General features: G+C 44.2%; 1 protein-coding gene across 1 annotated transcript in view; it reads left to right on the top strand.

Moving 5' to 3' along the window:
• Positions 1–24,278, top strand: part of LOC119209932 (microtubule-associated protein 4-like) — a 79,895-nt gene that overhangs the window by 25,476 nt on the left and 30,141 nt on the right. The window contains exons 4-6 of the mRNA XM_037459582.2: positions 6,212–6,289; positions 7,277–7,516; positions 14,440–15,708. Coding sequence (XP_037315479.2) covers positions 6,212–6,289; positions 7,277–7,516; positions 14,440–15,708 — 1,587 coding nt within the window. The remainder of the gene's footprint in view (positions 1–6,211; positions 6,290–7,276; positions 7,517–14,439; positions 15,709–24,278) is intronic.

Below are 24,278 nucleotides of genomic sequence, written 5' to 3' on the forward strand. Positions count from 1 at the left end.
TGGCGGGGGGCGCCGAGCTGTGCGGCTGCGGCGTCGTCGTGGCGGGGGGCGCCGAGCTGTGCTGACGGGCGTCTCGGCGCAGGAACGGGCGCTGACGGGCGTCTCGGGGCCGGAACGGGCGCTGACGGGCGTCTCGGGGCCGGAACGGGCGCTGACGGGCGTCTCGGCGCAGGAACGGGCGCTGCAGGGCGTCTCGGCGCAGGAACGGGCACTGACGGGCGTCTCGGCGCAGGAACGGGCGCTGACGGGCGTCTCGGCGCAGGAACGGGCGCTGACGGGCGTCTGGGGGCCGGAACGGGCGCTGACGGGCGTCTGGGGGCCGGAACGGTCGCTGACGGGCGTCTGGGGGCCGGAACGGGCGCTGACGGGCGTCTGGGGGCCGGAACGGGCGCTGACGGGCGTCTGGGGGCCGGAATGGGCGCTGACGGGCGTCTGGGGGCCGGAACGGGCGCTGACGAGACTCTGGGGGCCGGAACGGGCTGGGACGAGACTCTGGGGGCCGGAACGGGCTGGGACGGGCATCTTTGGGCCGGGTCAGGAGCCGGGGCTGGAGGGGTTCGTATCCTCCTCCTCCCCGGGCCCTTCCTCCTCGGATTGAGGATGTCCCTTAGCTCAAGGCACGCCTTCCGATAGCCCCTGGGACCAAAGATGAAATCTGTTTTCCGCTGGAAAAACGGGCTTCTTACATCCAGGTATTCCGGGCCCAAGTTGCACCAGGAGTCTGCTGAGTCCTTAGGTGGTCGCGTCATTCTGTCAGGTGTGGAAGCTGGTGCAGGCGGAAGGCAGGACTCAAAAGCAGGATTTCCAGAAGGTGCTCTTTATTCACCAACAAATCTAACAGAACGTGCACCAACGAGGACTGACATGGACACAGGTGGAAGCAATCAGGCAATCACAGGACAGGAAGTGAAGTTACCCAGAGACACGAGACAAGAAAGCTACAAAATAAGACAAGCAGACCCAAACCGTGACATTATCTCTGTAAAGATGTTTTGAAGTAATGTCTAATCTTTGTTGACATATGATCGTCAATAGATGACCAAGTTCAGTGTCGAATAAACCCTGCAAACCACTCTGTCAATGACGCTACTGTTAGCACTGAGCACTGTTAGCGGCGAGCCGCCAGCTGAGTCATTACAAATGTTGAGATGCAATCAAAAATGCCATATGCCATATGAAAAGAGCCCTGTAAGCATACTTTTTTAGAACAGCATCTGCATAGGAAGTATTTCCTCCCATACGTTTTGATCCGGATGAGCATGGTGGCCTACACTGTGCAGTGTCAGTATATAGTGTGTGCGTGTGTTATTTTGGGCTTCAGCGGGTAGCACATTTGTAGCAACGCTTTAAGAGACATCCACTCCCACCAATAGCAAGCATAGCCCTCGGAGCTGCAGATGCTGTCGTCCTGTCCTTGTGTAACCATGGGGACAGGCCGTTCAGCGATGTGTTGTATCTGCTTGCCTCACTGTCAAAATGTATAACACTCACACACACAGAAATACACACTCACTGGCTGAACAGGCTAGTTTTGGGATGCAGGACCTGTTTGATGGATAAACAGTTGACAGAGCCGACTGACAAATAGGGAAAGATCTTTGTTGGTGTTACTATGTGGAGTCTGCAGGATGTGTCTTATTCTGTAGGTCTGGGATTCAATCTTTAGACAGGTCATACCTGAAAAGTGTTTCATAAATAATTTGGGCAATGGAGAGCTTAATCGTGAGCTTTTCCGTAAGGCTATGGACTTGGTAGACAACAACCTTCTGGCACTCGCAAAGTGGTACGGGTGACTGAAAGCAGGACTCAAATGCAGACTTGCAAACAAAAAGTACTTTAATAAACGTCGACAGGGATCCAGAACTTACTACTGCTGTGTTCACACCAAAAGCGAAGCGAATTATTCCCGCAAGTAGATTCCATGCAAAGTCAATGCACAGACGTGTCTGGTTGCGAATGAGGCAAAAGCGAAAAGGAGCGAAGCAAAAAAAAAAAGCAAAACATTCACTTGACGCGTGAAAGCCAATCAGTGTTGAGACGCTTCGCTCGTCCTCACTGCTGCCACAGCGTGAACACACTTTATAAACCAGCCGCTCACCGGAGACACACAGCCAGCCAGCCTGTTAGTTAGTTAGTGTCGACACAACAGGTCATCAGACCGACTGCTGGTCCGCCTGAAGCAGCGCTGGAAGCGGCATCCATCCAGATGCACTTCCTGGAGGAGTCGGTGAAATTCAAGCTGCGTGCGGCGACGGATGATGTCATGAACCCAAATACGACACAGCGGTGCTGACGTTTTTGTAATTCACACAACAATTAAAGAGCAGAGATAGTGGTTATTTATTTCCATGGTGGATAGTGGAACGATAACAAAGGGGTGGTCTAAATAAATTACACAGAGCCGAGAAATAAGTGATGCAGCAGTGAAAGCTAGCTACCTTGTTGCTAACGAAATAGCATCAGCCTCAAAGCCAAACTGTGAGGGTGAGTTTGTGAAAACATGCACGCTGAAGTTGCCAGAAATTATGTTCCCCCGAGAAGCGACAGGCTTTTGCCAACATGAGCCTAATAAGGAAGACTGACGGATAGCTGATCTTTCAGCAGATTTGGATAGCCTACAGAGGCATAAAGTCAAGTCAATTTGCACCAGAAGGCATTGTGTGCAAGTCATTAAAAATGATCACGTCACAAAGTTGTTGTGGTCCAAACTGTTAACTTCGTCCAAGCCAGAGGGCTGAATCATCGTCGGTTTGACGGCTTCCTCAGTGATAAGGACATCACCTGTGGCCTACCATACCACACCGAAGTAAGGGGGCTGAGCCGAGGTGCCGTGCTGAAGCGTTTTTTTGATCTACAAGAGGAAATTGGACAGTTCATGGAAAAAAGGGCAAAGCAGTGCACGAATTAGAAAACCCAGAATGGTTGCATTGCCTTACATCAATGGTGGACATTACAGAACACTTGAATAACCTGAACAAGATGCTGCAAGGCCATAAGTTGTCAGACAATATTATGACAGCATACGCACATTTAAGTTGAAGCTGACACAGCTGTCAAGTGGTGCTGTTTCCCTCATCTAAGAAATGTGCCAATGACCAGAATTAGTGCTGACACGAGTCGCTATAAAGACAAAATTACGGAATTGCTGTTGGAGTTTGAGCAGAGGTTTCAGGTATTTGGTGAGCTTGAGTTTGCAGTTTTCCACTTGCCATTTACAGTTAAGGCTGCGGTTCTGCCCGTCGACATACAGCTGAGATAATTGACTTACAATGGGATAAGGATTTAAAGGACAAATTTGCCCTGTCGGACATTTTAAGGGTATTCCTACTTCCTACATAAGCTTCTGTGAGGACAGCTGTGTACCATCATGCACCAGGGTGAGTTATAACAACGACAAACCCTGGTTCACAGCGGAACACATTCTGAAGCATTGTGCTGACCAGCTGTCTCCTGTGTTCACCGCCATCTTCAACACCTCCTTGGTGACATGCCAGGTTCCAGTCTGCTTCAAGGCCTCCACCATCATCCCTGTTCCCAAGAAGCCCAGGATCACAGGACTGAATGACTACAGCCCCTGACCTCTGTAGTCATGAAGTCTTTTGAACGGATAGTCCTGTCCCACCTGAAGACCCTCACCGACCCCCTCCTGGACCCCCTGCAGTTTGCCTACAGGGCCAACAGGTCTGTAGACGATGCTGTCAACATGGCCCTCTACTTCGTCCTCCAGCATCTGGACTCCCCAGGAACCTATGCCAGGATCCTGTTTGCTGACTTCAGCTCTGCCTTCAACACCATCATCCCGTCTCTGCTGCAGGACAAACTCTCCCAGCTGCACGTGCCCGACTCCACCTGCAAGTGGATCACTGACTTCCTGTCCGACAGGAAGCAGCACGTGAAGCTGGGGAAACACGTCTCTGTCTCTCGGACCATCAGCTTTGCGGATGACACCACCCTTATTGGACTGATCTTTGGTGGGTCTGATGAGTCCGCCTACAGGTGGGAGTCCGACCACCTGGTGACGTGGTGCAGCCAGAAGAACCTGGAGCTCAATGCGCTAAAGACAGTGGAGATGGTCGTGGACTTCAGAGAGTACACACCCCACCTTCCCCCCTCACCTTGTGTGACTCCCCCGTCACCACTGTGGATTCCTTCCGTTTCCTGGGCTCCATCATCACCCAGGACCTCAAGTGGGAGCTGAACATCAGCTCCATCACCAAAAAGGCCCAGCAGAAGTTGTTCTTCATGAGGCAGCTGAAGAAATTCAACCTGCCGAAGACGATGATGGTGCACTTCTACACGCCCATCATCGAGTCCATCTTCTGCTCCTCCATCACCGTGTGGTACACTGCAGCCTGCCCTTGTCCTTGGCTGTGGCTGCAGCGTACCAAACGGTGATGGAGGAACGTGTCATCCGCTCTGCAGAGAGGTTGATTGGCTGCAATCTGCCGTCTCTCCAGGACTGCGATGCGAGGACAAACCTGTTTGTGCCCCTTCCATCCAACAGGAGGCTGAGGTCCATCAGGACTAAAACCTCCCGCGACACTAAAAGTTTCTTCCCTTTGGCAGTCGGGCTCATCAACAGAGCCGGGGTTCCCCTCTGACTGACTCTGACTCCATGTACATACACTTTGTCACTCTCACTCGTCAGCTTCTGTTAGCTGGTGCACTTTATTTTTATTTTCTATTTTATCTTTTTTTTTTACTTACTAACCCATAGCTTTAGCTTACTATCCCATAGCATATATTTTATAATTTTTTTCTTTCGTGCACTACGTTGTCTGTTGTCCATTACTGTACTGTCTGCTGTCATTCACCAACCGCCAAGTCAAATTCCATGTGTTCTGCCCTCGGATTGGTTGTTTAATTAATTTGCTTTTTATTGGCACGCACTTTCACCCGGAACCGGAAGTTCGCCGTCTGTGTTAATGTTTTTGATAGATCGTTTCAGAGAAATCATCCGCTGCCATCCTTCATGTTTAAACGCCTTCGAAAGAGTAGTCTGTGAGTATTTGTTTGGCATAGACCATAAGTAATATTATAATATTATTTTGTCCATTGGAAAGGTTAATTTTGTACGTGCTGCATGTTGTCGTGTGTAACATCTTGCTCATTGAGTTTTTCTGTCTGTTTTAGTTTTACTCCAATTTGAATTGTTTATGTCAGTGCCGCAAAATAAAGCATTTGGAGCTTGGACGCTGATTCCTGACTCCTGTATTCCTTCAAATGGAGTTTGGCTAACTGCTGAATTGTGTAAGAAGCTACACACACAAGGAGAGCAGTACACCATGTATGTCTGACATATTATGGCAATAAACGATTCCTGATTGCACTAAAAGTGAGGGCTAAAAGTGAGTTGACCTCCTTCAGCACAGTTTTCATTTTCACAAAAACTTACTATGAAATGTTTGACACTGCGCTATACAATGTGAATCAGCAGCTTTAGTACAGAAGAGAACACAGCTGCTTATAGGTTTTTCAAAAGCCTTGCTCATGTTAAAGTCTTCAACAAGATCCACTTAAACACAGACAATGGCACAGCATTGCATTTGACATGGTCGACATGACTGGACGGACAATTCAACTGCAGGATGGTTTAAGGGACTAGAGGTGAAGCGCTGAGGTTTGACTACTGAAGGGAAAAGGGCTAAGGCGTGAATGGGACTGTAGACAAAAAGGGGTGAAGGTATGACTCGGACTACAGGGGAAAGGGATCTTCCATGCATCTAAAAGGCTTGACTTGAACTTGTGACCAAATGCTGGTACTTGACTCTACCTGAAAGACTTGAGACGGGCTTACAGGAGACAAGTGGTCAGCATATCTGGTTCATAGGCTTTGTTTTTTTGTACTTTGTCACAGTGAGGAAACCAGTCATTTTTCGATTTAGGTGTCCCGGTGTCCCGGTCAGCCATGACAGTGTACTAGGACACTGTAACTGAAGCAGCTTATATGATTCAGCCATCATTCAAATGATGACTCGCTTCTTTCTGTGACATGCCAAAATGTCTGATACATTGTCAGGTGTTTTTGTGGTTCCATTTAACTTCAAATACTGTATTATTACATTAGCATTTGTTTCTATATATTATCCATCATCTTTTTTTTCCATCCTTCCACCCATCTTGACCATCCGTCTGTCGCCGCACTGACCTCTCTGACTCTCCATTTCTCTCTCTCCTTCTGTCTGTGTGCCTTTCTGTCTTTCCCTTTCAGGTCCTATGATGGGTGGGAGGACAGATCAATGGAGCATGAACAAGACAAAGGACAACAGCATGCCTGACTCATTTCTAGGTCAACTTTACTTTTTCACCTCCTGTGTCTTTTATTGACTCTAAAGCTTATTGACGTAAGGCTTGGATGAATGTCATATCTATGCTCATGAAAGTCCAATCTGGTGGGAAAAAATTAAGCTGCTAAAGAATTATTGTAATTGATGAGAAATCATCCTGGGGGCAATCTATAAAAACAAACCTTTGACGCAAGCTGATGCGTTGTAGCTGGTCAGCACTGTTTGGTGAGAACACTGTACATCCGCTGCATATATATTTAGCATTCTACAGGATTCTGAATCAGCTTTGCATCCGTTTTATGTCTCTTTGCTTAGAGCTGCTAACCTGTGAAACTGCAGAAGCTACCATGGACCAACCCTAATCCACACTGCCACTAACTGCACTTACTGCAAAGATATTATCTCATCTTTTTGAAGAACCAAAATGTAAGACCAGAGAGTCCGTTTAGCCAGCCTTTTTTGAAAAGAAAGCCCTAGTCAAAGCTGGAAGATTCTACGCAACAACCAGTCGCGGGTTAAGGGGTGGAGCTTAGAGAAGGGTCAATTAAGCTCCCAGACATAACTATGCTATTCAATAATCTTCAAACGTTACATGAAGTAGCTTTAAATTGTTTGCTAATGGCTAAGTAACATTGAATTATAATTCTAGTATGAAAAATTATAATACATACTCAGTGTATAATAAACCTGAAAGCTCCTCTTCACAAGTCCACCATGTTACATTATGCCATCACCTGGTTTCACCAATGATAAAAAGTTAAATCCCATGAAAAAAGTTTGGACTTTAAATTTCAGAAAAACAAACAAACCAAGCCATTCCTTCCTGAAAGTCCATTCAATAGTACGGGCACTTTAATCTCAGCACAAGCTGCCCCCTTTTAGTCAAATACTGCACTGAACATTTACTTTTCAGTCTAAAATGTTTGAGGGAATCTTAAAATTCAACAGGTATCAATGCAATGTGATGTAACATTGAAACTCTCCATCAGGCTTTGCGCAGTCTGGGACGGGAGGCACCATGGCATCCGGCCTGCCACCGTTCCAAAGCAGTATGAGCAGCCCTCTCAGCCAGATTGGGACGGGTTCAGCCATGGACACCCAGAAGAGTCCAGGCCTATTTGGAGTGGACAACAAAACCAGCAGCAACACCAGTGGAAGCAGTCCGTTTAAAAGCAGCGATCCGTTTTCGACTGGCGGCTCGGGAGTCCACTCCATGGATCACTCTGCAGGTATCACAGGCAGGAGGGGGGTTGCATGTGGCTATTGGCAGCAGGGGGGGTTAAGAGAAGGAAGAGAGATGAGGAGTTGTCAGGTTTTGAGAAGAAAACTAAACCCTGTCCACAGTTCGAATTAGTACCGTTTCAATGTTATTCTCATTATTCAAGAAAGTTGCCAACAAGGACATCAGAGGAGGGTTCAGACAGGTGAAGATCATCACAGGACTCTCTTTGAGCAGCAGAGGGCAGCCTTTCTCACTTTAGGTGGAAACAGCCCCAGCTCTGCCTTGACGTCAGCGGTTACCCCCCCCCCCCCCTTCTTCTTCTACTGGCCAACTGGATCAACAGACAGATCAGACAGATAAACACAGGTCAATCCATAGTTGTATGTCTTACGTAGTCACTGCAGTCTGATGGGGACAAAAAGACCTGCTCCCTTTTCATATGTGTGACCGCCTTACATCCTGATTTCATGTTCATAACAGCAGCAGCAGCTCAGGTGAAGAACAGCTGAACCAACAAAAAGGATTGTTCGTGCTGTTTGTAGTCTTCCTGTATAATTTGACAAAAAGCCATATATCAGATTCTGTAATAGAAGCATACGCAGGGACCTCGACTCAACTTTTAAAATGACTCGGCATCTGAGTTTGGATAGTGCAGAACTCATCAAACATTTATCAAGTTCTAATTCAGGGTTTTATTTTGATCTCCTCTCCCTCTGTTGTCAAGCAGTGCTAAAGATAGCCCAGTACAGGCTGCTTGTTACATAACAGTTACTCTCCCAGTGTATCACTAAACTGACTTTTACAAACCAGGGAGGATTTAAAGGAGATTGTTTGTTACACACTGCTGTTGGGTAGCTGAAGATATGAGGTTGTACTTCCTATTATGTCTGCAATGCATCATAAACATACCTAGTTGTAATATTGTTTCTATAAAACATTATTATTGTTAAAATGCATTATAATGTGGTTATGAGCTTCACTCATACAAACAGTGTAATGCATTGTAACGAGGGGGGGCAACGCTGCATCGATGTGGATTGAAATGTAGATTCAATGAATACCAAGATGAGACCAAGCTGAAAACCAGTTACCTCACCTGCTTTTTGTCTTTAGTGACCCCCGACTGCTTGATAATATCAGTGAATATACAGTCCCCTCCAAAAGTATTGGAACGGTAAGGCAAATTCCTTTATTTTGTTGTTCACTGAAGACATTTGGGTTTAAAATCAAAAGATGAGTATGAGACAATAGTTCAGAATTTCAGCTTTTATTTCCTGATATTCACATCTAGATGTGTTAAACAACTCACGACATACCACCCTTTGTTCGAACCCACCCATTTTTCAAGTGAGAAAAAGTATTGGAACATATGACTAACAGGTGTTTCTTGTTGCCCAGGTCTTGCCTTTTAGGTTGATTGTCCAAACACTGTTGCATGTGTACAGACTGTGAAGCCCTCTGAGGCAAATTTGTAATATACGATTTTGGGCTATACAAAATAAAATGAATTGAATTAAATAGCTCTGCATGACTAGTCTAAGTTTTCACCCTTGGTTCAAACCTATCAAGACTGCATTTTCTGTTAAAGAAGATAAACCAACATGAAGACCAGAGAGCTGTCTATGGGAGAAAAGCAAGCCATTGTCAAGCTGAGAGAAGAAGGAAAGTCGATCAGAGTCATTTGACAAACTTTGGGCATAGCAAGCACAACAATTTGGAATGTCCTGAAAAAGAAAAACCACTGGTGTACTGAGTAACAGATGTCAAACAGGTCGGCCAAGGAAAACGACAGTAGTTGATGACAGAAGTATCGTGAGGGCTGTGAAGAAAACCCCCAAAACATCAGTAAGTAACATCACCAACGACCGCCACAGTGCAGGCGTTGAGGTGTCACAAACTACTGTTTGAAGAAGACTCAGAGAGCAGAAGCACAGAAGTACAGAGATGAGATGCAAAAGTTCTGAAACACAATCTGATGGACTGACGAGACCAAGATTAATCTCCACCAAAATGATGGAAGGGCCAAAGTGTGGAGAAAGAAAGGAACTGCTTATGATCCGAAGCATACAAGCTCATCTGTGAAGCATGGTGGAGGTAGTGTCATGGCTTGGGTGTGCATGGCTGCTTCTGGAACAGGCTCGTTGATATTCATTGATGGTGTAACTAATGATGGTAGCAGCAGAATTAATTCAGAAGTGTACAGAAACATTGTGTCTGCGAATTTACGGAGAAATGCATTGAAACTAATCGGGAGGAAATTCATCATGCAGCAGGACAATGACCAAAAGCACACTGCCAACAAAACAAAGGACTTCATCAGGGGGGAAAAGTGGAGGGTTTTACACTGGCCAAGTCAATCACCTGGCCTTAACCCAATAGAGCATGCATTTCCCCTCCTTGGGAGGAGACTGAAGGGAGAAACACCCCGAAACAAACAAGAAGTAAAAGAGGCTGCAGTAAAAGCCTGGAATAGCATCACAAATGAATGATGCAACAGTTTGGTGATGTTGATGAGTCGCAGGCTTGGGGTATTTATTGCAAGCAAGGGTTATGCCACCAAATATTAAATGTTATTTACTTTAAGATTATTTGAAAATGGGTGTGTTCCAACAAAGGGTGGTATGTCGTGAGTTGTTTAACACATCTAGATGTGAATACCAGGAAATAAAAGCTGAAATTCTGAACTGCTGTCTCATACTCATCTTTTGATCTTAAACCCAAATGTCTTCAGTGAACAACAAAAATAAAGGAATTTGCCTTACCAATACTTTGGAGGGGACTATAATGCAGTATCATGAAACTGGACCTTAAAGGCTTTCTCGTGTGTGATGATTATTGTTGATGAGTGCCTGTAACTATAGTTACACTGCAGGTTAGGAATGTCATGTCATGTTTCAGAGCATCATACACATGGGAAGTGCTAACGCACCCATTAAATGTCCAGGAAGGACAAGGCAGTGATGTAACCACATGCTGCTATTTTAAAATGCAGCGAACCGCTCCACCACACAAAATACCTGCAGACATTCTGTAAATGTGCCAATCCTGTTACATCCTGCAGTGAAGAGGAAGATGCAAGCTTTAGATAACTAACCCCAATATCTGAGCCTACAAAAAGTTACGTACAATTTGGAATTTTACTCAAGTATTTCCATTTTAGGTTACTTCCTATCACTGCTCGTATACATAATATAAAAAAAAAAGATTATTCGTAGTTATCTATATGAAAAGTGACTTTAGAGAAGTGTTGTTTATATTTTGTTCGTATATTTCAAGTGAACTTTCTAATGCAGCTCTTTTACTTGTCACATACTTTGTAGTATTTTCACTTGTTGGACATCCTTTTCAATGCTTATGCACATTCAGAGTTCTTTCAAACCCAAACTGTGAAATAATACAAATTTTAAAATGTTTTCGGTCTGGCTCGATCAGAAAACTATTACTCAACAAGCAATTTGAAAATAGTAGGGCTCACAATAGATTAAACAATAACAACTAGTTAATCTCACATTTATCTAGTTGAAACCTGATTAATAGTTTTTTTTTCCTATAAAGACTAAATATTATATATAAATCAACGAGTAATTACTTTTCAAAACTACACACATGTGATCGTCTCCAAGGTGGAATGTCACGGAGTGGAACATGTTGAACTACGACTCTTCCTGTTGTCCTCGTGCACGTTGCTCTCAACTCTCCATCATTTGACGGCTATGTTTGAAGTGCCAACGATGTCCCACATTGAGCAGGACGTTTTCAAACCACTTTCCTCTAGAGACACGGTCCTCTGCAGGGTAGATGTTGAGATGGAAGTAGCCTAGCAGCTAGCTTAGCCTAGCAGTGCCCAAAGTTTGCCACTTCCCCCCCCCCCCATTCAGTTTGACACGTAGAGGAATCCCTCTGCCCAGTTCGCCCCTCCAATGCAAAAGGTTCTCTCCATCTTCAACTACCGTCTTAGTCTCTCTGAACTAACTGACTGCAGCTAGCGGCAGTTTGAGAGGTCAATGCACACCAGAAGTAAACAAATGATTAAAATATTTTATTGCATTCACTTTCTCCTAATAACCCTTTCTTAAAGCTTTAATACGACTAGTTGAGTAAAAGTAGTCCAATCCTGTTGCCAGGAAGAAAGAGTAATGACAGCTCATGTGTTTCTACATCTTCCAGACTCACACCAGAGGGTACCTATTGAAGAGAAGGCTCATAAAACTCCTCGTAAAGGAAGTTATGGATAAGTCTGTGCTCTGTTCGGCCAAGGTTTTCTGCCGGATGGGATTGTGTTTAGTTTCCTGTGAGTCTTAAAAAAATACGAGAAACACAAGTACCTTGTTTATGAATCACAATGGTGGAATTAATAAGCTGTTTTTTCCCACCCACCTTAAAGTGTGTACTACACCTGCTCCCATCCCGGGCCCCCCTCCATTTCCCCAAGTTCTTTTTGCACTTTCTTCCCTGGCCAGTTAGCCAGAGCCCAGATTAAGACATACTCTCCACTAATACCTTATTGCATTAAATATAGAACATAATGTCCCAGGCATGTCTCCTCCTCCTGCTGCTTATAGCTGGGCAAGCATTGAAGGCCAAAAGGAGGAAGACAGCTAGTTCAATCAATATAGAAGAACTGAGAAAAGGTTGCCAATTTAGACGGAAGGTTGCACCTTTATCTGGATTCCCATTAACATCCGGTTATGTAAGACAGCTAGAGGAGATGGGAGGATAAAAGGTGAGATAGAGGAATAGGAATTTAGGCGGGAGGCGTAATATGGAGTGCGATCTGACAGGTGGCTGTATAGGCCTCTGTCTGTCCATGTCAACCAGTCTGTTCATCTCTATTTCTCTCTCTCTCATCCGCTCTGAGCCGACGACATGCTTGTCAGAAATCATTTAGAAATATTGTCCTCAGAGGGAAAACAATAGCCCAAACTCTGATGACTTCATTCCCTAAACAAGAGAAGTGGAGGCAGGCATTGAAGAGATAATTTCAGTGCAAGAAGATTTCTTTCGCCTTGTGTTTTGAAAGGCTGCATGTGCATAGTTTGTCATGGAGTGGTGAATCACTTACATCTTCCATATGTGATCCTGTACGAGGGACAATGAACCATTTATTGCCAGGATCCTACAAACATGCATGCATTTTCTTTTGAAACATGCATGCTAAGGTGCTTGCTTTAGTCGCTTCCGTTGGTGGAGGTGTGTCTGTTTTGGTCTGCTGTTTGTGCCTGCACTCTACACAAAACATAACCTATGCATCATGATGATGATGGTCAATCAAACAAATTTTCCACATTGAGAGAATCATTCTTAAAATTAATCCTTCAATGTCCAAAAGCAACAATGTTGTATCCTATTACGTCTCTTGAGATAAGTAGATAAGCATCTCCAGTCACATTGAGCTTTTGTCCTTCAAAGCTGCCATCCACATTTGGCAAATTGAAGCATAAAACAGTATTTTATATGAAATGTGAATGAACAGTTAAATTACATACAGCTGACAGAGAGGGCACACAATCAAGCAGATAAATAAAAGAACCTCTTCTCGCTAGGTGATATTTTTGTAAAGCAGCACTGAAAAATATACATCTTGATTACCGTATTTTTGCGACTATAAGGCGCACTGGATTATAAGACGCACCTTCAATGAATCGCCAATTTTAGAACTATTTTCCTATATATTGGATATATAAGGCGGATTATAAGGCGCATAGAATAGAAGATACTGCAGTAAAATGTTGGACTGGGGTTGCGTTATGCATCCACTAGATCGGGCTGTGCTAAATCAAACGTTATTAAGCGTTTACTCCCATGGTAACGTTGTTCAAACATCTACCGTTGTTTACCACGTCTCTGAACCTCCAACTTTTGTTCTTGATTAATGAAAACATTCTTGGCAAATGCTTTCGTGCATCTTGCACCGAGAGGCAGCGCTGGAACAGACGGTGGCGCCTCGGACCGTCAGCTCGATCCAGAGATCCAACTACGAGCTTTAATATACGCTGTTGGAGCTGGAAATACCGCGGCTGCTGGCACCAGACTTTCCCTCCAATGGATCCTCGTTAACCAGTATGGATCAACCAATTCATCCATATATATGGCGCTCCGGATTATAAGGCGCACTGTCGTTTTATGAGAAAAAAAAAGGATTTTAAGTGTGCCTTATAGTCGCAAAATTACGGTATGCACATTGCGCTGCAGTGCCTTTGCTGAAATATAGAAAGTCTGGAACAGGTGAGTAAATGACACGCTATCTGAGCTTTGAATATGTTTATAAAAGTAGGCACCATCACATACATCGTGTTTAATCAAATATTCAAAATGTTGTGCCCCAAGGAGCCTAAAAGCAATCATACTGTGGTTACAAATCCCTGGAAACACTAGCAGATCTCACACTAGTAAGGATACGCAATATGCAGGGTTTGAGGTAGTCTGGCATTATTGAGCTCAGAGTTTGCCTTTGCATTGTTGTACTCGGAATTCAAAATTTTTACACAAATCTTTTAAGAAACTACCCTACATGTGCAAAGGAACCATGGGACTGTATGGAGACTATCACACAACCCTTAAGCCAAATACAGCTCTAACCTATTCAACATTCCTTTGAACTACACCCCAAAACATGTATAATGGTATCCATGAGTTTGTCTCAATCTTTCTAAAAAGGAATGTCTATTTTGTGGAAGACAAAAAATAACATTCCGCCTTCAGTTATTGCTCATTCTGAGGTAGTTTACTTTGAAATATTACCTCACGTAGACCTTCACTCTTGATGAGACCAGTAGTTACATTCCTCTACTGCGATGAGACAATACTCCACCTACAGTGACCACAATCTGATGGCTTTGCGGCAGTTGATTCTCTGACACAGTATGTGATCGGTTCCTCCTCTTATAAACCCCCCACCCCCCACCCCCCAACCCCCACACCCCTCGGCAGCTCCCGTCCTACCTCCCAGCGGCTCAATGGACGACAGCAGTCCCACCTCCTCTACCTCCGAACCCCTCAGCCCCGAGAGAGTTGGGCTGGGGGGCGAGGCTGGCAAGGAACAGCAGAGGCGGCGGAAGAAGAAGAGGAAGGACCGTGACCACGTCTACGACTTCTTGGCAAGCCAGGAGCATAACGTCGGCCAGTCAGACAAGCAAGGGAGGCAGGATAAGGGCGGCCTGAAGGTGGAGGATGACGAGGACGACGAGGGGAACTGGGAGTGGGAGATCAGAGAGAGTGGAGGAGGGGGTAGAGTGAAAGGCAGGAAGACTAAGAGTCGGGCAAGACTTCCAGAAGAATGGGGGGTGACCCAGCAGCCCAGTTCCCCACCCCCAGCTACTGTTGCTCCAACCATGGTAACAACAGCCAACTCTGGTCTGGTCTTTGACTCCAGAACTTCCGATTCCAACCCGGGCCCTGTTTTAACCTCGCCCGCTGCACAAATACCCGCCACTTTCGGCATCCGTTCCCATGCTAGCCTCTTGACAGATGCATCTCCCCGCTCCTACGAGCCAATGTGTGTAAACGATTTTGCCTTGTCTAATAAAGATGGTCCGAAAACAAATCCAGAGAATGTTTTTGCGGGCAAGCCTGAATGCAACAGCGCAACGCCTAATGTTGCATTTAAGGGTAGTCAAGATGGAGATGATAGTGCTAGTCTAGCATTGATTAGCGGGGACAATCTGAGCCCCGTTTCCCAGACTTTCTCTTTCCTGGATTCAGTCCTACAGACTCCTCCAGGCTGCACTCCCGATTCACAAACCCCAACCCCTGTCACCTGCACACTTTCCCTTTCCACAGCTCCTCTGACTAAGTCCACCCCAGCAGAGGTTGGTGTTCCTGCTTCACTAGCCACTTCTGTTCCAAACCCCTCCACCAGCCCATCACTATTTTCTGTAGGAACATACCCTCCAGCGACTGCAGTGCGATCAGCCCTCAACGTCGATGCCAAGCCGTTTGTCCCCATGGCCACACTTGGTTTGACTGTAGCTATCCAGTCTGTACCACTTTGTACCACTTCAGCCATGCCCTTTAACCCCTCAGCTTCTTCCTGTAAGAATGAAGCCACCCTCACGGCATTGTCAGACACTCCGCCCAAAAGTGTAGTCACGCCCATTACAGCCACTCCGCTCCCGTCCGTCACCCCCGCAGCACCTCCTACTCTCCCTGCACACTCAGAGCACCAGGAGTCCTCGCCGCCACAGCTCCCCCCACTGGAAGGTTGGTGAACTACAGGGAAGATTATGATTAATATTGCGAAAATTTGATTAAATACTGTAGGCTAGGCTAGCAGGAATTGCTTTTGCATTCTTCTGTGCATGACTCTTTGTTTGTGGATTAAGCACCAGGCCTGCTTGGTGCTTTATCCTTTCCTGTATGTTTTTGTAATAGCCAAGCCAGCGACATAGATGCAGAGCAGCTCAAATCTTAAACTGATTCAAATACCTTCTTCAAATCACCTGTAATAAATCCATACAATTTTTTTTGGTTTCTACTAGAGACACATTTGTGTCCAGTTACATCACTCCTTACAGTTGTTTGCAAGAGAATGGTACACAAATGTAGTTTTGAACTGATATGTCAGATCTGCCTCCCCTCTGCCTGCCTCTGTTCCTGTTACCACAATAGCAATGTTACTATTTAGTTAGAATGCAGTGACGCTAATTCAAATCCTCTCTAAACTTCTTAAACTTTTAACTTTTTCAGCTTTTCCAATCTTTCTGCTAGAGACACCATTTAAACTTAAAAATGTTGACACAAGTCTTAACAATTTCATAAAAAAACAGCTTGTTGATATCTATTATACTTTTTTCATAATTATTAATTATGTTTCATTGGTTTCTAGGTCCGTTTCTAAGTTTTACATGAGTGTGTATTGGGTTTTCTTAGAGTGAGGCAGAGTGGGAGCCGTGTCAGGGTTCAGTAAAATACAATACAATACAAATCTGCCGACATTTAAAAAACAAACAAAGAAGGTACATGTTTTGTAAACTGCTATGTGAGCAGTTTTCAAACACATAGAGACATGAAAACTACACTCATGCGTTCGGTAGAGTCTTGGGTCTCTCAAAATCACATTATTTAGTTTTGCTCCAGAGGGCATTTGTTTGAGGTGTGGATTCTCAGTAACTCACTGTCTGCCCCTGTGAGCTCGTTAGTGGCCGCTCCGTTGTCACGGCAACTAGCTGGGGCTCTTTCTGTGACTCACAGCTGATCCTTATAAGCTGATTAGTGCAGCCTGACATGACCTCCTTCTCTCCACCTTCTCTCATCATTTCAAAACAACCCCCATGGAGGGAGTTCTTACTGTAATGTTTGATGAGGCCTATCAACTAATAGCTTCTTAGTTTGAATAACAAATATTCTGTCACTCAACCCCCCCACCCACTCACCCAATACCATCATTTCAAAATAAAAGCTGCAATGATTATCTGTAATTTAGCCATGAAGCTTAGGATAAAGATGTTTCGTTGAATACTTTGCTCTTGCTCTTTCAAATAGTACTATAGCCCCTACTAATATTTCTAGTACTTCTAGTATTTCAACTGGTACTATTACTAAAATGACTTTTACTACTACTAATATTACTAGTACTACTAGTATTTCAACCCCCATGGAGGGAATTCTTACTGTAATTTTTGATGAGGCCCATCAATTAATAACTTTAGTTTTCTTAGCTTAGGGCGACTGTGGGTGAGTGGGGAGCGCGGGCGGCCGTCCTTCAATCAGAGGGTTGTTGGTCTGATCCCATCCCCGGCTAACCTGCAAGTCAATGTGTCCTTGGGCAAGACACTTAATCCCAGCATTGTTCCTCTAGCTGTGACTACAGTGTGTGAATGTTAGTTACTGATGGGCAGGCGCCACTGTGTATGGTAGGTCCTGTCATTAGTGTGTGAATGGGTGAATGATGTCATGTAGTGTTAAAGCGCTTTGAGTGGTCAGAAGACTAGAAAAGCGCTGTACAATCTATTTTACCAAGTCCATTTGGTTTGAATAACAAACATTGTGTCTCCCAACCCCCCCCCACATAATTCCATTATTTCAAATAAAAGCCTCAATGATTACACCACAATTGCTTTCAAATACTAGTGAAACTAGTACTTATTTCTTCTACTGCTGCTAGTACCACTAGTAACACAATTACAACTATAACTAGTACTAAACCTTATATTGCTACAAAAAATGTACTTTGTTAATTCTCAGCTTTTCCTATTTCTATTCTTTCAGCAACGTTAAAATTAATTTCAGCTTTTATTATTTCTGTGTTTTCAAATTCATCAAAAATTCTCCCATTTCTGTTTTTTTGCAATCCTTTCAAGTTCATTTCAGCTTTTCTCATTTCTGTATTCTCAGCAATTTTTAAATGTATTTCAGCTTTTTCTATTCATTCAGCAATGTTAAGAATAATTTCAGTTTGTTTCATTTCTGTACATTAAGCAACTTTTTGAAATGTATTTCAGCTTTCTGCATTCCAACGCATTTTCAGTAGGAAATGCATTTTCTAGTTTCTACTGCTTCTGATAGCTGTGTTTTGGCTCGCTACTGTGTACTGCTTCTTGTGATCGTAACCTTCCACCATCTACTATATGTCTATATAATCACATTTATTCTGTAGAAGCACAACTGGTATTTGTAGGTATTGGAGAACATTCTCACACATATCTACCAACCTCAAAACGGGAATAGAACAGGATAATATTTCCCTCACACTCCAGTTGTACACCCATTTTGAAAGTTGTCATTTGATTGAATGGGCCTCCTTAGTGGTCATCGCTAGCTAACCTCCTAGAGAGATGCGAATTGAAACCAATAACTCTTAGGTTTAGTCAAAAAAAGCACATGATTAGATTGACAATAGCATTGTAGTTTGTATGCATGTACAATTGTTGATAGTCCTGTGTTTGTTTGACGTGCCCTGGACAAACTTTAATCACACTTAAACTGTTTCAGCTAACGGTAATCAACCATGTGAACAGACAATATGCTGTTTCATTGGGCTGATATGAAGAGGGCAATTCTTTCAAATATAAAGTATTTGATCCCATCAAACAACAGCTGCAATTTGACAAAAATATATAATAGCTGAATATTCCCTTGATATATCTTCCAGTATACAACCATAGTGACAATAGTACCATGCTTAATTCAGTTGATTTTATTTTATTTTGTATATTGTATATTATTTTGCCTAAAATAGATAGAACCACCGTGAGATAGAACCACCATCAGAACCTCCATCAGATAGAACCACCATCAGATAGAACCTCCATCAGGTAGAACCACCATCAGGTAGAACCTCCATCAGGTAGAACCACCATCAGGTAGAACAACCATCAGAACCTCCATCAGATAGAACCACCATCAGGTAGAACGACCATCAGATAGAACCTCCATCCACAGAAGCTTCTGTGAGGAGGGAAAGCACAAAGACTTTAGTAAAGGGTCATGTTGGTTTATGATGACAGTTATAGTAATATGATTAATATTTAAATAATAATAATAATGATGATGATGGCAGTAGCAGGTATCAGCAGGACCAGGGTCCAGATAGAACCATGATCCATGGAAACCTGTGAGGCCAGAAAGCACAACAAACTCTGGGGACAAAGCTGAATAAGTGATGTGCATTAATGTTTACAGTTATAGAAATGGTGTTAAAAGTGGTACGTGTCCGCAAGCCAGACAGGAGTCAGGACCAGGGTCCACACAAAACCACAATCTATGGAGACCTGCAAGGCAAGAAAGCACAACAAACTCTGGGAACAGCATTCATCAAGAGCGGCCTAATAACAAAGAATCACAGTAATCCAGTCAAGAAGTAACAGACGCATGAACTCATTTTCTGCATCACTTTAAGACAGGAAGTTCCTGATTTTCTGATGAAAACAACTAAACCACCAATATAAAAATGGAATACTACACAATGAATGTCACAAGATGTCGCTATCAAAGACTTAAAATATTTCTGTCACACTTTTAATGTATGCTCGAGGTTACGAACAAAAACCCACCCTCAAATAACAGTGTTGTTGAATGCTATCTCCACCCTGAAGGGAGCCCCTCCTGTGATCCTTATAACTTAACCACATAGGTCAAATATAAAGGCGCTCATCACAAATAAATATAATAATATTGCACACCCAAAGAAACATCAGAGGCTGGGCTACAATATGAGGCAAACTGTTTGTAAATGCTCCAAAAAGAACACCAAACATTTCTAGAAGAGTTAAAAATTTATAAAAATTCATCAAATTTTGAACCCCCACGTGAGCCCTTTGTGAACCCACCGATGGAGCAACCTGCTAACAGATTGTAGCCAGGAACACAATGATTCTACAGATGTCTTTAACATACATATGACCTTTTTGTTTTATCAAAATCTTGTTACTTTTGCAGAATTTCAATCCAAAAGCCTTACTGTCCTACTGCAGAGACTGCTGCGGACATTCTATACTCCACCGTAAGACATCTAGTACACACATTGGGACTTGCCTGATATCCTCATGTTGTAGGGTATTTATGTATGTAAGTAATAAAACAGTCAAATAAAACAGTACTTACTATTTTAAGTTAGTATTTTATGAACTCCAAAGGGTTTCCTAATGCCAATAAATGTATTCAAATAGGTGCAGAGATACAGCCTCTTTAGGAGGTGCACACAAGTTTTGAGCAGAGGCCAATTAACAAGTGAAGGCTGAAGTGTGGCCGATGTGGCTGTACCAATCACACTGCTTTCCCAACCTTTACTACAGGGGGGCTCCCCAGGCGCCACCGTCGCCGTCCAAGAAAGTCCTCAAATGCTTTTTCACGTTAACAATCGTCCTCTCCTGGCTGCGCACGGCAGTTCTACCCCAACGGGTGAGCACGCTCCAACCAGCGGACATGGGGCACCGCCCCCTCTCCTGTCAGGCCAGTGCGGGTCTGCCCCCACAAAGTTGTAAAGCATGGGCAAACACTGAACCGTGAGATGACCTCAGTCTGATGCCTTTTCCTCCTGATGATGCTGGCTTTCGAATCTAAGCTCCTTCTCCACAGTCTGCTGCACGAAGCTTCTTTTTTTACAGTTGTTCTACGTCCATGCTTCTCCTCCGACGTCACTCACTACTCTAAGTGACCCAACCACGGAGTGTAAAATGTGTGGGAACTTGATCCATTAACCAAGTTGTTGATGTTGGATGTTAGTGTGTATTTTAATGCATTGAAGCTAAGCTGGCTAACCATTGTCATTTTCTCCCCCTTCCTTTTTTATGTTTCACAATGACACCAATCATGCGGCTTTGATCAACAGGTAAGACAAGTTTCTTTTATTTTTTTTCAGTTTAGCTGTTGGATTTTCAATGGGAACTGTGAGACGGCCCTGACCCTGACGTGATATAATAATAATGCAATTGTGTTGCGTATAGTTTTTTCATTTTCTTTACACCTAATAGTGATTTGCATATAAAATAGTAGTAATAAAAGTAGTAATAATAAGTTAAATGAACTCACACCATGCACAGGCGAGGCGTTTGTTGAGAAAGATTGAAGAGAGGCTTGTTAGTTCTGGTACACACTGCAGCTCCGTGTCAGTAGCATTAGATATTGATGTAGTACAACACTGCAGTTGAGGAACCTGAGCATCAGGGGATTACGCCTTATGGTAGTGGTTCCCAACCTGGGGTCCCAGAACACAGACGCTGCGCCACAATGAACACAGTCTGTGTGTGTGTGTGTGTGTGTGTGTGTGTGTGTGTGTGTGTGTGTGTGTGTGTGTGTGATTTTTCAAACCGATGCTCGTCTGATACAAATAGAGCCTTTAATATTCATGAACTCATAAAGTGGTAATTACTTGTTTTGCAAGTTGGTTAATGAAATAATTACCATGACTTTTTAAACTTGTTTGCAATGAACTTCCCAAGATTCAGGATTCTTTATTCTTGTGACTTAGTGATGTGAAGGGAGATAATATTAATAATAACCCTTTTTTGTGAAACGCCTGATAAAACGTTACCGCTGTTACACGCGGTTAACCTTGTGACATGTGGTTAACATTTTTAACACCTAGTTAATGTTGTAACGTGGTGGTTCTCAGCTGGTCACTAGTAGCTTCTTAGCACACGTGTCATGTGACTTGGCTCAAACATTGCAAACAGTGCAACACAGAGCTTTTGTTGTCCACTGAGCCTGGGATTCATTGAATGGAATGGATAATTGTTGACGTTCGGTTTTATGTTTGTTCACTTTATTTCACTATTGTCTCTATTCATAAACGTGCGTTCTGCCTTCACATCCCTGTGTGCATCTTCAGAAACCTTCGTGTGTGTGTAAGTGTGTGTCTGTGTGTGTGTGCGCGGCGGGTAGAGAAAGCCTTCGTGTAGAGCACAGCAAAAGGAGTCACCGTCTTTTTGCCAGTGTGAGAGCTCACAGAGAAAAGACCTGGATTTGCCCTTGAGGGCCGAGCCAGTTGAATGGAAGCGGATGGTTTGAGATCATCTCGCGGATGGAAAACGCCTGTTGTTGGTCCCGGCTGCCTCTCACTGCAGATAGATCATCGCCATGCTGTGAGTGGAGCGCGCGGCCCGTTGGCTCCATCCGGTGGCTTGCTGGGAGAACTGCAGCTCGGAGCTGTTTGACTGGCATGCAGCCAGAGAGACAGATTTAAATGAACCTTTATTGAAGACAAGTAATTGAGGAGTATTATGCAGAATGGTCTGGATAAGGAATGCTTCCACATGTGAAGCCAGTATTTGGTATCTAGTATTGTATTTGTTTTGTGTGTCTTTGTGTTGGAGCTTGCTCATGTGAATAAAAGGTCAATACCCTTTTTGATATTGTTGATTATTTGTTACTTAAACTTACTGTTGAATATGGCTGAAAAGGTTATTTAAAAACATGTTCTGCCTGAACTAGCAGAACCAACTTCCAACAGGAATATTGTGTGCTCATCAAAAACAAATAATATGAATACAATCTGCACAAATTTGTTTGAAAATACTACAAACTCCCAACAGGTTCTACAATTTCATATGCAGATGAGTGCAGACATGTGCACACGGCAGTGCATATGTAACATTTCCTGAGTGAAGCAACATGCTGCATAATAATCATAAATGCCTTTGCTATTGTGAGAATTACAGAAAGACATAAATTGCATTTCTATAGAAGTATATGCTATTCCTAAAAAGTCCACAGGGGGCGCACACTGTGCATGAGCGAAAGTGTTAGACGAGGCAGGGCCAGGTGGTTCGGCAACGCAGTGCTGGTACATCCAGTCCATTGGACTAAATAAGTCACATCAGGTCAGCGTGATTGCTTCTGACAGACATCGATTCATATCGATTCGTTTTGTGCTCCCAGGATGCACCGCTGTTACGGCTACCGCCCGTTATTATTATTATTCGGGCAAACTGCGGTGTGGGTAGATGTCCATGACAGTGGGGGGCGCCTTTCCGATTACTCCAGGCAGCAGCGCCCGGTGGCCCAGACCTAACATGAGTTGGACCTAACAATATTTCCGGCAGTAGACCTCGACCAATGAGGTCAGCTGCTAAGGTGCAGATATTTGGTCTGATTGCAGTACAGAAATGTCGAGTTTGGGTAAATTGAGGTACGTTAAGCCAACTGTAGAAATAGAATTGTTGAAAGGTTGTTGTTTTTTTCATCTTTGACCAACACGTTAAATAATGAATGCCAGACTTTCCAGTTTGGGTGATGTGTCCCTTGAAGGTGCTCGACATCTGGGATCTGCACAATATCAGCTGGGCCTCTCATTGAATTAGTCTCTCCCTAGATATGAGAACAGCCATTCGTCACCGGGGCTCATTTCATTTCCCTGCGTGTCATTGATCCATAACACAGCATCCTCCCATGCGTGATGCTGCTTAATGAAATCCAGAAAGCATGAAAGTTATTTTTCTTTCCTCATGCTCTGTTGCCAAATGTGACTCATTGGCACCTAACTGTCAATGTGGTTTTAGAGTGTGTGTTTTGTTGATTTCAGGTCTGATCCTAACTTACTTCTGCAGAGGCAGAGTGTGATGGAAGGGAGTAGAGGATCTTGACCCACACCCCCCACCTCCTCATACCCTCCCCTGTATCCATCCCGGGCTCCTCTATATATGTCTGTCCCTCCGTCCAACCGCACCCTATGTTCCCCTCGTCCTCCCCTCCCTCCCCCCTCGTCTCCTTGCCCTTTCTGTCTCCTCCATCGGCATCACGTCTTCCCCCTCTCCAGCCCAGACTCCCCGTGTCGCTGCGGCAGCGGAACGATCGCTGCAGATGGAGGGTGAGGATGGGGAGTCGTCAGGGAGACGTGGAGAAGTGGTTGCTATGGAAACAAAGAGACTCGACGATCGGCCAATGGAGGGATAGAGAAGGGGTGGACCGGGTGTGACAGTCAGTGAGGTCGAAGAGTAAAAATAGAAACAATCTGACAAGATCCCCCACCCTCCTCCTCCTCCCACCACACCCCTCCACCCCCACATGTCCCCACAACCCCCCGCCCCTTCCTGTTTCTCTCCCAGGCACTGTGGGCAACCAGCTGTAGCATCCCCTTTCCCTCTGTTCTCTTCATCTCCAGCGGATGCCTAACAATCGGTGACCTTCAGAGGGAGAACTAACAGCGACCTCTGTGAGCCATAAGAGAGCGTTTGTCCTCCTCCATTTGTACCTCTCAGAGTTCCTCCGTGGTCCTGCGTGTTAGTTCCCAGATTGCCAGATCGAGTTTGAGATATTTTTTCAGTTTCACTTTGGGAAGCTCTATTTACAATCCTCACATATATAATCATTATTTCAGACAGAATCTGCACCTG

Source organism: Pungitius pungitius, chromosome 15 (genome assembly GCF_949316345.1).
Source record: "Pungitius pungitius chromosome 15, fPunPun2.1, whole genome shotgun sequence".
Lineage (NCBI taxonomy): Eukaryota > Metazoa > Chordata > Actinopteri > Perciformes > Gasterosteidae > Pungitius > Pungitius pungitius.